Source organism: Castor canadensis, chromosome 11 (genome assembly GCF_047511655.1).
Source record: "Castor canadensis chromosome 11, mCasCan1.hap1v2, whole genome shotgun sequence".
Lineage (NCBI taxonomy): Eukaryota > Metazoa > Chordata > Mammalia > Rodentia > Castoridae > Castor > Castor canadensis.
The window spans coordinates 8485283-8499093 of NC_133396.1; the positions used below are offsets into that span (position 1 = coordinate 8485283).

Here is a 13811-nt window from a genome sequence, read left to right on the forward strand (position 1 = left end):
CGACCTAGTCACCTGCCACAATCCTCCTGATAAGGCCTCTGGTTATTCAGGTGGCATATGGAGAGCTGAGGAAGTTGTCAAGGCGAGTCCTTCCCTACCCCCAGGGAGGGATTGAGACTGGCCCAGAGCTGTCACCAAGTCTCAGTATTCTGGCCCTTGGGCTGGTGTTGGCCTTGGTGGACACTGGTTGCTGTTCTGACCCAGGGGATGCAAGGGAAGGTCTGCCAGGAAATGCTTCCCTTCCAAAGTACTGAGACAAAGGTTCCATGAGAAAAGGTTTTATCTTTCCACTTTCTTCTTGTCTGGGACATAGATGAAGTGGATGGAAGGGCGTAGTCACTTTGCAACCTTAAAGATATAACTGGAGCAGAAAATCCCTAAGAAGCCTGTGTCTCCAACAGTGTCTTTGGGTTCTGGGTCGGCCTTGTTAAGTTCACTTGGTGAGCTAATAAGCCAAGCCCTATGGGTTAAGTCAAGAGTCTTTCTGTAAAGGGCCAGATAATACCTGTTGTGGGTTTCAGGACACACAACTCTGTCACAACTACTCAGTTCTGTTTATGTAGCATGAAATCAGCTAGAAATAAATCATCCACTAGCGAGCATGACTATGTGCCAATAAAACTTTATTTACTGACTCTAAAATCTGAATGTAATATAATTTTCATGTGACATGAAATAACTATCCTTTCGTTGATGTTTTCTTAACTATTTAAAAATGCAAAAAATAAAAACAGTGGTTCACACCTATAATCCCAGCACTAGGAAGAATGAAACCAGAAGGATTTTGAGTTTAAGGCCAGCCTGGGCTACATAATGAGTGTGAGGTCAACCAAGGCTATGTAGTGAGACTTGCCTCATAAATTTAAAAACAAAACAAAACAAAAACTTTAAAAATACAAAAAACCATTCTTAACTTGCAGGCAGATTTGGCCCCTGGGGCTGTAGTTGTGGCCCTGGCTTAAGTTCCTGTCACAATGATGTTCCGTTAATGTAGCCTAACGCAATCTTACTTGAGACAGCAATGGGGATGGTGGTGTTCCTTTATGGGAAAGTTGTTCCTAACTCTCGCATTATCTTTGTGTCTCTTTCAGAAGGCCTTGCTGTTGGAGTCGGATTTGGGGCAGTAGAAAAGACAGCATCTGCCACCTTTGAGAGTGCCAGGTAAGCCAGCGCCTGGTAGGCACCCAGGGCGTGGCCCTGCACCTAGGGGTGCTCATTAACCTGGGTGAACTACAGAGGTGTGATTGTTAAGCACCCCCAGCCCCATGGGGCTGAGACGAAGGTGGGCATGCGATCAGGTGAAGGTCACACCTGAGAGAGGTGCTCCATCAAACAAGCAGGTTTGCACCGAGTTGTTCAAAGAAGCTCTGTAACCAGGAACTGTCCTGAAATGTGAATATAATCCCATGCTGCACTCTACGCATGTTAAATGTACAAAGGTGAGAGAGAGAGAGAGAGAGAGAACGAGAGAGAACGAGAATCACAAGGCAGCAACTGAAGCTCTTCACAGCTCTCTCCTTTTGAATTCCTCTCTGCTCAAATCACTAGACTCTCCGGTACTCCCATCTTTGAGCTGCTTCCCACAAGGTCCCCTTCTCTGTTTCTCACCCTGTGACCTATCCTTCAAAGCTGCTGTCCCTGGGGTTCCATCTCTAGAGCACCTTTTCTTCTCACTTCACATGCTCTCCATGTCTTATTTCCCATTTCTTTGCTGGTGACACCCATGTGCATCTCCAGCCTAGACTTTTCTCCTGAACTTGGTCCTATGTGGCTGGCTCCTCCTGGTTGTCTCCATGTGGCCATTTCACAGGATCCCCACACTCAGCATTTCCAGAATTGAGCTTACTGTCTCCATCTGCTGTCCTATAGTATCTGCCCCTCCTCCAGGGTGCCCTGCCACCACCTTGTACCCAGCTGACCAAGACAAACTCACTGTCCCCATCCCGGCTCATTTTCTCTCACCTTCCACACACAACCATCAGGCCTTGTAAATTCTTTCTCTCTCCTACTTCCCTTGCGATAAAACAGAGGTTACAACCTTGGGAATACAGGATGTCCTTTTGATGTCATGCAGGGGAGCTCTCCGTGGTCCTCCTGGGCCCACAAAGCCACAGTTGCTGCAGCCTCCAAGCCACAGGCCAGCAGAACAAAGCCTTCCATCCAAAGGCCACAAACTTAAATGCCCTTGGGGAACTGAGGGGCAACAAACATGAGTGGAAATGGTTGGGAATGGTGGGGACTGAGGTGGCCTTAGATGGCACATGTACTGCCTAAAGTACTTGAATTTTAAGTCAGATGGCTCAATGGCATTTTGCTTATTCTGCTGTCTTCAGACTGGTGCAATCCAAAATCGTGCTGCTTTCCACAGCAAGCAAATGGTGGAACCACGTCTTTGATGATAAGCCCTGTGTCTGTTGGTTTCCAGGAATGTATTTCTCACATAACCTCTCTTCCATCATTTCCTGACTGCTGGACTTACATGGGCCACTGAGGGTCCTTTATGTCCCTTGAGGACTGTGTTTTAATCACCCCCTCGCATCTATTTGCCCAGCCAAATGTTGAATGAAGTCACTGCCAGTCACTAGGTTACTGAATTCTGAGAGTACGTGTTAGATATGTCTGCTCCATGAAGCTCCAAGTGTGTGGGGAGGCTGGCGTGTTCTAGGCTGTTCTCAAATCCCCTCTTCTTCAGTCTCTCAGACTCCTGAGCCATTTCCTCCTTATCCTCAGCACCATCATGAAAATGATGTTCTGTTGTGAAAATCAGTGAGGTAGCAGATGGGGAAGGAAGGGCCTTTAGAATTTAAGAAATGTCACCAGAAACAAGGGCTAATTATGACTCAAAGCACCCTGCAGGCCACTCTGCTAGCACAGGGTTTGGGGAGTTGTGAGCTTGACTCTGCCTCTTGGCATAGCCATTTTGATCTTGACTTCATTAGACCACGAGGACCTTCTAAAGCCAGACAGTGTCAGGGAGTGAGAGCCCAGAGGGGCTGACCTTATAAGCACTCAAAGGCCAGGCCATCCCGGAGCATGGGAAACTGCACGCGCTCCACAAGGGCTGTGTCTGCAAGTGACAGCTGTGCCCCGGGCATTGCACTCGCAGGCCAGGCTCTGACTTGGGCACCCATGACATCTCAATGTCAACTCTAATATCCCTGTGTGCCGTCACCTGCACTGTCTGTGAATCTGGATAAATACTTCTGTAGGAAGTGGAGCAAAAACACTTCTAGCCCAGTTCCTCCCTTCTCTCCACCTAGCAGGTTCTCTAAGTTATATGAACTGCCAACAGCCCCTCCAAGGGGGCCTCTGTAGCTTCAGCTTTGTAAACCTGTCTGTGACCCAGGAATCACTGGGGCTTTCCCAGGCCCTTACAGCCTGCTCACCCAGGGTGTCTGCTTCTGGGGGAAAAGTTGACCCTTGGGGCTGTGCTGCCATCTCCATCACTGCATGTCCAGAGTATCTGGGGTGCAGCGAGGTCCTTGCAGAGAAGGCTGTGGACAGGAAAGCACCATCTGCAGACCCTACCCTTCAGCTCTATTTCCCCACTTAGAAACCCACCTGGGGTTTGCAGATTGGCTTCTTCCCTTCTGAATGCCCACAGTCTTACTCTTGGGGGATAAACACAGAGCGGCCCCCAGGCAAGGCCTGCTCTTCCTGTCTGTTTTCCTCTCCTGCTGCAGTGCTGCACACCTGGGAGGAGGGGGAGCAGAGGGAGCAGCAAGTGAGAATTTCCCCTCAGGCTGCCATGAGGAAAACACCTGCTGCACCGTGGGCTGCACAGGCAGAGGTCATATCCTGCAGGCTGAGGGAGGCCCCCACCAAGCATGTGGTTGGGGCAGTGTGGTCCCTGTTTAAGCAGAGCGGTCAGGTGGAAAGACCTGGCTTCCAGTTGTCTCCTCACTCTGGGGTGTTTGAGTCAGGATCATGTGCGGGATCCAGGGAGGCAGGCCTTGTGGAAACAGAAGAAGGGTTGCAGGGGTGGCTGCCCAGTGAGGCAGGGTCTTGCCTTACATCACCAGCAATTCCTGGATGAAACTTTTGCTTTCAGAAGTGTCCACTCCCACTACTGTCTTTACAGAGAGAGGAGAAGGCAGTCAGAATGAGATGCTGGTGAAATCGTGATGTCCCCAGGGCTGAATAGGGAAGTGTGAAACAGGAACTGCTGTGACTTAGAGCATAGAGCAAAACCTCCCAGACCCATCGAGAACTTTGCTTAGACTTTTTGTGAGAGCAAACCTAAAACTCTGAGATCCATTAACCAGACACACAAGATACCAGGGGTAAGAGATGGGGAACTCAGATATAGATAAGATTACACCAAGATAAAAAATAAAATAAAGACAAACAAGCTACCATGAAGGAGATATTGCAAGTACAGAACTAGAGCTATAAAACAGCTATGTGAGGAAGACATCAGACAAACCCAAACTGAGGCACAAAATACCCAACCAGCTCCTCAACACTGTCAAGATCGTCAAAAACAAAGTGTGAGACTGAATGTAGAATGCTGCCCTGGATAGAGCCCTGGGGACATTAGGAAAGAGTACGTTAGGGAAAGCAAATGAAATCTGAATACACCATGGGGTGTAGTTAATAAGTAATGCACCAAAATCAGCTCCCTGGTTGTGGCAGACATAGCATCACATGTCAGATGTTAAGGAGAAATGAATCCAGGTATATCAAAACTGTACTTTCTTTGAACTTTTCTGTATAATCTGAAATTTAAAAAAAATTTTTTAAACTATGAGGCTGCAAAAGTGAGAATTCTTTTTAATATTTAATAAGGGGTAGACTATGATAATAAAATAAAATAGTTTGCAAGAGAACAGGTGAATTTGAAAAAAGAACCACAGAGAGCCTTTTAAAAGGAAAAATGCACACATTGAAAATGAAACTTACAATAGTTAACTGGTAAGATACAGCTGAAGGTGGAATTAATAAAGTGGATCACTGACCTGAGAAAATCTCCCACAGTACAGCCAAGAGAGGCAAAGAGATGGAGCTTGTGAATGATACGTGAAGAGACATAGAAAACAGGGTGAAGAGGTTAGTGTTACCTAACAGGGATCACCACGTGAGAGAATAAGGAAGATGGAGTTAGTATGAAAGAGTAATGGGTGAGAACTTTCCAGAAAGGGAAAAAGACATGAGTCTAGATTGAAATAGCACAGGGTCAAGTACAATCAAAGCATCGTGTAGATACTCTTGCCTTTGGAGCACCAGTGCCTAGGAGAAAATCTGAAATGACAGTAGAGGAAGACTGATTCCCTGCACAGACATGACAGCTAGGCTAACAGAAGGCTTCTTCAGCTCTGGAAGACCTGGGGCCTGCCATCTCAACAGAGACCAGGCCAAGTAGCTGCCATTCTGGGGCAGAAGCTGGCCAACTTTCTCTTACAGCCCCGGATGGCTTGGGGGCCATATGGCCTCTGTCACAACTACTCACTGATATTGTGGAAGTGACTTAAGGGGCCACAGGCAATCCACAACCAATGGTGTGGCTGTACCTCAATATACACTCATCCACAGCAACCAGGAATGGCCCTTGTGCTGCCATTTGCCTATCCCTAGTCTATGCCATATTGACATTTTCACTGACATCAAATACAGGTGGCCAGGTTTACTATTCATATAAGCCCTTGTTACAGGGAGAAAGGAAAAAGAAGATATTAATAATTATGCTAGGACCAGGTGTGACATCTCACAGCTGTAACCCCAGCTACTTGGGGAGGCAGAGTTAGGAGAATCGCAGACAGCCCAGGCAAAAAACTAGTGAGCCAGGCATGGCAGTGCATTTCTATAATCCCATCTATGTGGGAGGTAGAGGTAGGAGGATCGAGGTCTGCGGCAAGCCCTGGGCAAAAGCACAGAACCCTATCTGAAAAAATAACTAAGGCAAAAAAAGGGCTGGAGGTCTGGCTCAAGTGGTAGAGCTACTGCCTAGCAATCTCAAGGCCCTGAGTTTAAATCCCAGTACTGTCCCCAAATAAATAAAATATGCTAGAGAATCTGAAAGGATAATGATACTTTGAGAAAGAAGGAGAGATAGGATGGAGGAAGAATGAATGAACACAAAACACTATGAAGAGAGAAGAGATACAAAACAAAATGGAATAATTCACTCATCAGATGACTGCATTCATCTTTTAAAAGAGATAGGTTTTGCTTTTTAAAATCCACTTCCATGTGTGGTACTCCTAACACATGACATAGAAAGGTTGAAAACAAAGGAATGAAAAAAAATACTAATAAAAACAAAGCTAGCATTGCAGTTTTAGTAGCAACATGGACTGTAAGGCAGGAAGCCATATAAAGAATAAAGGTCAATACTTAATGAAAAGGGATGCTGTGCCCAGGATGGTCAATGAACCTGCACTTGTGCTCACCTGGCCACCTGAGCTCACACTGCTTAAAGAACAGTCAGAACTGCAGGGAGGAGCAGACTCAGCCACAGTCGTGTGGAGAAGTCTAATGCCCCTCTTATTAACCACACAGATAAAAGACAAACTGCATGGAGAGTGGACCCAGCCATTAAAAAGCACATTCTTTTTAAGCACTCATGTTCATATTTCCCAAAATTGATTGGTGCTATGCTACAGAGAAAGAATAAATACCCCAAGATTAATAGCATTCAGGCCACATTGCCTGACCTCAGTGTGATGTAAGTGAAAATCCATAACAGAAAACAGCCAAAATACTTTGTCAGCGGCAGTGAAAATCGTAGGCAGCGGAAGATCAGCACAGTCTGAGCTCCAAGGGAGTGATACCAACTAGACGATGTGAGCAACCAGTAGGCAGAGCGAGCCTTTTGCAGCTCTCAGGGGCGCGTTGTAGAACGAGCTGTTTCATGGGGGTGTGAGGAAGGCCAGATGGGATGAGTGGGGATGATGAGGGGCAGGTAACACTGTGAGCCATCCCTGAGGTAGGTCCAAAGCACTTTGAGGATCCAGAGAGATGCCACTGGGCTGGAACTCCCTGGTGCAGACGGGAGGACTTCATTGAGGCAGCAGAATAACAAGCACATCAGTCTGCTGGCAACTCCAGGGGGGCCCCCCCGTGCAGGGTCAAACTCCAGAGAGAAGGGACATATGAATCTGTCTGAGATGGAATGACTTGGGTTGCAGGGAGGAGGAGCAGACGACCAACCAGTGTGAGGAACTCAGCAAGTGAACAAAATGTTTATTGAGCTCCCGCAGTGTGAGTTTCCACAGCTTGGAAGAAGAGAAAAGGGGGATGGACGGGGTGCTGATATTGGGAAGGACTGGGATTTTATTGTTGTGTGGAAGGGAGAATTCAAGTTCAGGTGACATAGGAGGGGAGAATGGAAGAATTACGAGAACTGTACAGAAGTTACCCAGCATAGGCCTGGGGCAGACAGATGGGCCCAACTTCCGATGTTTTGACTTTACAATGGTACAAGAGAACTTAACAGGAACTGTACTTTGAATTTTAATCTTTTCTTGGGCCAGCAATATGCGGTCTGATCCTCTCCACAGGCCATATCTATAAATAAAGCTTTGTTAGAACACAGGTCCATCGTTCATTTACACATTGTCTGTGACTCCTTGCACACTACATTGGCAGAGCTGAACAATTGACACAGAAATCTTAAGGCCGAGGAGCTGACAAATTCTACTGTCTGCAAACCTGGAAATATTTTCTATCTGACTCTTTATACCTTTCCCCTTACCCCCAATTAGTGGTCAACATCCATGGTTTTAGCCCAGAATCATCATTAAGTCCTCTAATGCCAACTGCTTGTGCCCTGTTTTTTATTGTTGTGGTGGGGGGGGGGGTTGGGGGGGTGCTGGGGATCCAACCCAGCACCTTGCACAGGCATGCTAGGCAAATACTTTACCACTGAGCAGTACCTCCAACCCCTGTGCCCGGTTTGTAATGCATCTTGAAGTGGGAGGGTCTCATCTATCACCTGCAGCATCATCCATCGCCACCATGGGAGAGGAAACAGTAAAAAAGTAAATATTCCAAGAAGACACTGTTCTATTTTCACTTCAGGAGTTTCTGATTAGAAACACAGGAGGCTTCTAGCCTAGTGTCAGTGTGTGACTGCTGCCACCTGCTGTCCAGATGCCATTACTACTTTACATTCAGGGAGCCCTCCCTGGCTCCTTGCACTCAGTCCACCTTCTTTCCTGGCTAGATGAGTGTGGGGGTGTTCTTTTAGAAATCAGTGTCTCATAAGTTATGAAGACTCAACCAGCCAAGGGCAGACTGTTGTCCAAGGGAAACAGCTTTTTTTCTTTCTGATCTGGTCCCAGAGTGGTTTCTTTTTGTTTCAACCACAAAGAAATTTCTTGTACTTAACGTCTTTGGGGATCTTGATGCTTAAGCAGTTTGCCTTTCTCAAGCACCATTACCTCCAACACATTCTGTGTTCCCTGGACAGGGGCAGACCCCCCGCCCTCACTCAACGGCGGGCATAATTCAAACCAGCAGGGAAAGCAAGTTGGCTTCTGCTTAACTATTCTGCTTCGTATACCATTTCCTACTTCAAGCTATGGCTGGAGGTGTGTGTAGTCCAAGAATACACCTTGACCCACAGGTATCCTGGAGTGGGCTGTGCATAGCAGAGGAGGTTGGCTGCAGACTTTACAATGTGCTGTGAATAATTCACAAAGCACATCCCCAAGATATGGCTGAACATGTCTCCTGGTGAGTGTTCCAGCCAGCTAGTGCCACCAATGCCTAGACACTAGGCCAAGGATGCTTGGTGGGTTAGCCTACATTTGGAGCTGATGTATCTCCTTAAATTACATATGGAGGCATCAAAATCAACTTTATATGTCTGCCTCCCAGATCAAAGAGTAAAGATCATAAACCAGATAAATCCTTTTCCCCAACTAATAAAATACATATGTTGGAATATTGTCCATCATTTAAGACAGCAGACACTAGTTAGCTGAACCACCATTTATTTTGACATAGAAATGGCAGCAGGCATACATTCTTGGACATTAATCAACATTAGCCAGTTGATATGTCTGTATATAAAGGTATATTATATGTGTGTCTGTCTGTCCAGGTAGCCCCCCACACACACTTTTGTTCTAGTAGATCCTTGAAAACATGCTTGCAAGTTATATATAGAGAAGTTAATGGTGAGATTTGTGTGGAGAGGGATCTCCAAGAGCTGAAATACACAGGTTAGATTATTGTTCACTCACTATCTTTTAACGAGCTACCCTTGTTGTCTCCCACCAAGTACCCATGTGGTAGCATTTGTGATGTCCCTAGACACCTGGGCAGGACCAACTGTCCCAGACCACTGGAGCATCCTGGGGAGATCCTCGCTTCCTCTAGACCTTTTTCTGCCTTCTGGATTTGGTCTCTCCACTTCCAATCCAGTCTCCCTGGAGCCTGGTTTCCAGCCTGAGAAGTGGAGGACCACCATGGGGGCAGGCAGGCACCCTGGGGAGGGGCTTCCACCCTTCCAGGAAAGCATTGCCCCTCCCTGACCTTCACTCCTCTCCTGCTGCCTTCATCTGGCACTCACAGATCCTGCTCTCAATTTCACTTACATGAACAAGCGCTGCTCTTGGACCTATCACACTGTCTTGCCCAGAATGCCAGAGTAATCTATTGCAGCTGCTTCCCTCACATTTTCATCTCCAGTTCTGCGGTGGAATGCGAAAGTGCTGACCAGCAGGCAGCGAATGACAGCGCCACCATGCGGTAGTCTATCGTCATAGCTTGCTAGGCAGGGTAATGAAAGAAATAAAGACCTTGGTGTATGAGTCCATTTTTGGCTGATGAGGGAGTTGTATCTGCAAAAGTAAAGGACCATGAACCTGTACATATGAATTTATAAACGTGCTCTGTACATTTCATAAAATGCAGCATCTTCTTATTGTAGTTGTTTGGACCCTAATATTTCACACTTCATTCAATTCAGGACTGAAAAGATTCATCATCAGAGAATTAAAATACAGTTTTTATGTTAGCCTACATAGAGGGGGGATTATGAAATGGGCCAGTTACAGAGCAGGAAGCTACTCCAGTGGAGGAAAATACAGGTGTGGGAGAGTCCCCAAAATCAATTCAGTTTTTCTTTTTGTCATTTTGGGTGTGACCCATTTACTGTTACAGGGTAATGTTATTTATTATACCATTCTTGGGAAGTGAAGAAAGTGAGCTAGAAAGTGTACTGGACACATAGGTGTAGCTGACAAGGATTAAACTGTTTCTCATGGACAGTCTCAGGTAACAAGGTGTCAAGTCACTCATCCATCTGTCCATCTGTTCAGTCCACGGGAATTTTACTGAGCACAGATTCTTCCTCACCCACCCCTCCCTCCCCCAGGTACTGGGGATTGAACCCCAGGGCCTTGCACATGGTAGGCAAGTGCTCTACCGGGATTCATCTTTTTGGAGAAAACTAACTTAGGGTAAGTACTCCAGCCTTTGTGACTAGGAAGTACACTCAGAATCATAGCATCGGTGGGATGGAAACAGCCTTCAGAGATGGTTGTACCTCTAAAGGTTTTTTTTTTTTTTTAAACTTTTCAAACAAGATTCTGGATGGGATTGATACCCTCCCCTACCAGCCTCACCTCTGCACTTGGCAGGAAGCCCCTGATGGAGCCCAGGTGAAGAAATTGAAGCCCCAGAGTGGAAAGTTGTCATCAAGGGTGATGGGAGTCCTGCGTTTGATCCCCGAATCCTGGGGCTCTTTCCTTTGCCAGAAAGAAGGCTGTCACCACGTGGCCATTAGAGGGTAGAGGGACCTCCAGGGTGTCTCAGCCCTGACTTCTTCAAGGTCACCCCTTTTGGCTACTTTTCCTCTCCTTAAACCTCAGGAAGATCCTTCCCCACCCTTGGGTGGGCCTCAAAGTCTTTTCATGAGCTTGGAGACTGCCTGCTTTGTGCAGTCAAAAGCTTGAGTAAAAGGGGCAAAGTGGGAGCAGGGGCTGGAAAGTGAGCAGGGATAAGCAAATCATCTTGGGACCCATCTGCAGCACCTGCGCTGCTGCTCTCTCTCCTTTCCCTGTCCTCCTCCTTCCTGTGGCATTCTATAACTGTGTCTTTCGAGCTACAAGCAAGAACAGCATTTTATAGACAGACAAGGGTGACAACGTTTTGCCAGGTCCTCTGTCAGTCCCCATCTACTTCTCCACAAGTTGCACATGCATGGTTTTTTTGACTGAGTGTTTCTTGCAGGATGCCTCTTAGGGACTTTGTCCTTCACATCCCCAGATCTATGTGGACAAATGCAATCTCTGTGTTCCTCAGGAACCTGGAGGTAACGCTCCAGCTGAAGCAGGGGATGGTCTGGAACTTAAAAGCCATTTGCATGCAAAGTATGCCCTTCATCATACCTGGTGGTCATAAATCTTTACATCAAATGGGTGGACAGATGGACCTGGTGACCTGTTACCTGAGATTGTCATGAGAAACTTTTATCCTCATCTAATTTCATCTTTGGGTACAGCAGACTTTCCTGGTTCACTTTCTGTTCTTCCAGGACTGATAATAATAAATTATATTAGTGGAACAAAAGTCAGTAGGAAAGTAAACTTGCACCCCCAATAGCAAAAAGAAAAACTGAAATTGATATTTGGACATTGTGAAGTTAGGACTGTACACATCTCTGCTTTCCTCTACTAGCACAAGTAACACAGTCTAGGGCAGCCATTGGGTATGTTGGGGGTGTGTGGCCTCGCTGGTAAATCCTGTTATTGCCATCTGTCTCTTCTGGTCAATAGGAGAACAGGGGTGCGTCTCACTCTAAAGTGAAGAAAAATGTTCTGTAATTCACGTGTCCTGACAGCAAGTCTGCCAATCACACACACACATACAAAGTGTTAACATAGATAAAGAAAATGCCAGAAGGTTTGTTAAGAGAGGTGGTCATTTCAGAATTCTGTACTCCCAGTAATATCCGTTAAATGGTTATGGTTCCACCTAACAAGCACCTGACAGTCTGCCACTCAGTTTCCACACATTTCTCACAAGAGGTAGATTGTATCTGTGATTGTGTGGGCAAATAAAAATATTCCTGAAGTATATAAAGAGTGCTTAAGACTGCCATCGTTTATGTCTTGCAAAGTAAAGGCATTGGATGAAAGGTGCCATTGGAGACATCCCGCGGTCACTCAGTTCTTTCATGAGGTTATCACTCTCTTAGAAAGCATGTTCATTGCCAAAAATTAGTTCATGAACTCAGAACAAGGCTCTTTCTCCCTTCCTGGCAAGAACTGACTTTCCTTCCTGCTTGCCCTTCGTCCAAACTTGGTAAAACTCACAATCTGAAAACTTGTGCAATAATACTTGACCTTTATTCTTCATTCACATTAGTCCGTTTGCACTCCTGGGGACAAAGTATTGAGGTGCTCTGGACCATCTACTTTCTTCTGCTACTATGTTTTAATATATGTTGAAAATGCAGTTTCGCTCAATCAGGATGATGCAGTTTTACACATTTTCCTTTGTGTTTTGCTTCCCCGAATCTTTCCCTGGGTATGTAACTAGAAGGGAGGAGGATGGGGTGGGGGGTGGGGTGCTTTGGGGAGAGGGAAGTCGCAGCCCTCAGAGGAATCTCAGTGTTTGAGTTCCTAAATAGTATCCAAAAAGAGTGAGCCACTTAGGGTCCTGTGATAACTCTATCTTTAACTTTTGAAGAAGGGAATAGAGGGATGCTTTTTGGGTTCTTATTGTTTTGCTTTGTTTTGTTTGCTTGGTTTTGGTGGAACTGGGGTTTTGAACACAGGGCCTTCAAACACTCTGCCACTGGAACAACACCCCCAGCCTTCTTTGCCTTTTAGTCACTTTCATATAGGGTCTTCACTTTTTCCCAGGCCAGTTGGACTGGCCTCAGACTGCTACCCTTCTACCTCCACCTCCCAAGTAAGTGGGATTACAGGTGTGAGTCACTGCCCAGCGCCAGTGGAGTTTTAAAAAAGCACCAAAAGCATGCCCAAAAAAAGGAGCTGGATTAGGCCAAGAATTTATTTTTAACCTTTAAAGTTCCACTTCTCAAACACAGAAGCATCCTCCCCTCATGAGATCCTCTGTCTGGGTTTGTGCCCCACACAATCACAAGGAATGAGATGACTCAGTAGCTTCTGCTAAGTGCTTGCTGGGTACTCGGTCCTGGGTTGTCCTTGACTTTCATTCTCTCACTGAATCATCACACAGCAGGTGGGACCTAGGAGGAGTCTCATTTTATAGACCCAGAGAACTGGGGCACTGAGGTACCCCATCCACATTCCCATAGCCCATGCCCAAGTCTGTCCCAAGAGAGCGGGACAGGGGCGGGTGGTCGCTTCCTGTTGTGCCTCCCTTATTGCAGATCCTCTGGGGGTAGAAGGAGATATGTAGCAGAATATTTAAGAGCATGGGTTCTGGAGCCAGATTCCCTGGTTCAGATCCTGGCCCTGTACTGACTGGCTGTCCGATGTGATGGGCTGCTTTTTTTTCTGTGCCTCAATTTCCCAACCTGCAAAGCGCAAGTAACAGTAGCCACTACAATGGATTGTTCCAATACTTGCTGAATTTTTCTACAAAAAGCACCTGGGACAGGGTGTGGCAAACACGAGGACTGTATATGGCATGACTATTATTCTTGCTCCCTGGCCCACCCACTTCAGAATAGAGTGTCGGCCCATTCCTGTGGCTCCCAGGTCCCAGGTTCCACCCTGCCCAAGAGGAGGACTGGTGGAGAAGCAGCTCCCATGGTGTGCAGAGCCTGGCCTGGGAATGGGGGTCTCTCTGGGTGTGCATGGTGCCCTGCTCTCCCACTGCTTGAGAAACACACACTCTGGGCTGGATTCTGGACCTCTGCACATGGG

General features: G+C 46.6%; 1 protein-coding gene across 10 annotated transcripts in view; it reads left to right on the top strand.

Annotated features, from left to right (window-relative positions):
• The window catches only part of Slc39a11 (solute carrier family 39 member 11), a 349955-nt gene that overhangs the window by 282216 nt on the left and 53928 nt on the right, over window positions 1–13811 (top strand). For all 10 annotated transcript variants that reach the window (XM_074045239.1, XM_074045241.1, XM_074045245.1 and 7 more), the window contains one exon: window positions 1092–1161. In XM_074045239.1, the coding sequence (XP_073901340.1) occupies window positions 1092–1161 (70 nt within the window). The remainder of the gene's footprint in view (window positions 1–1091; window positions 1162–13811) is intronic.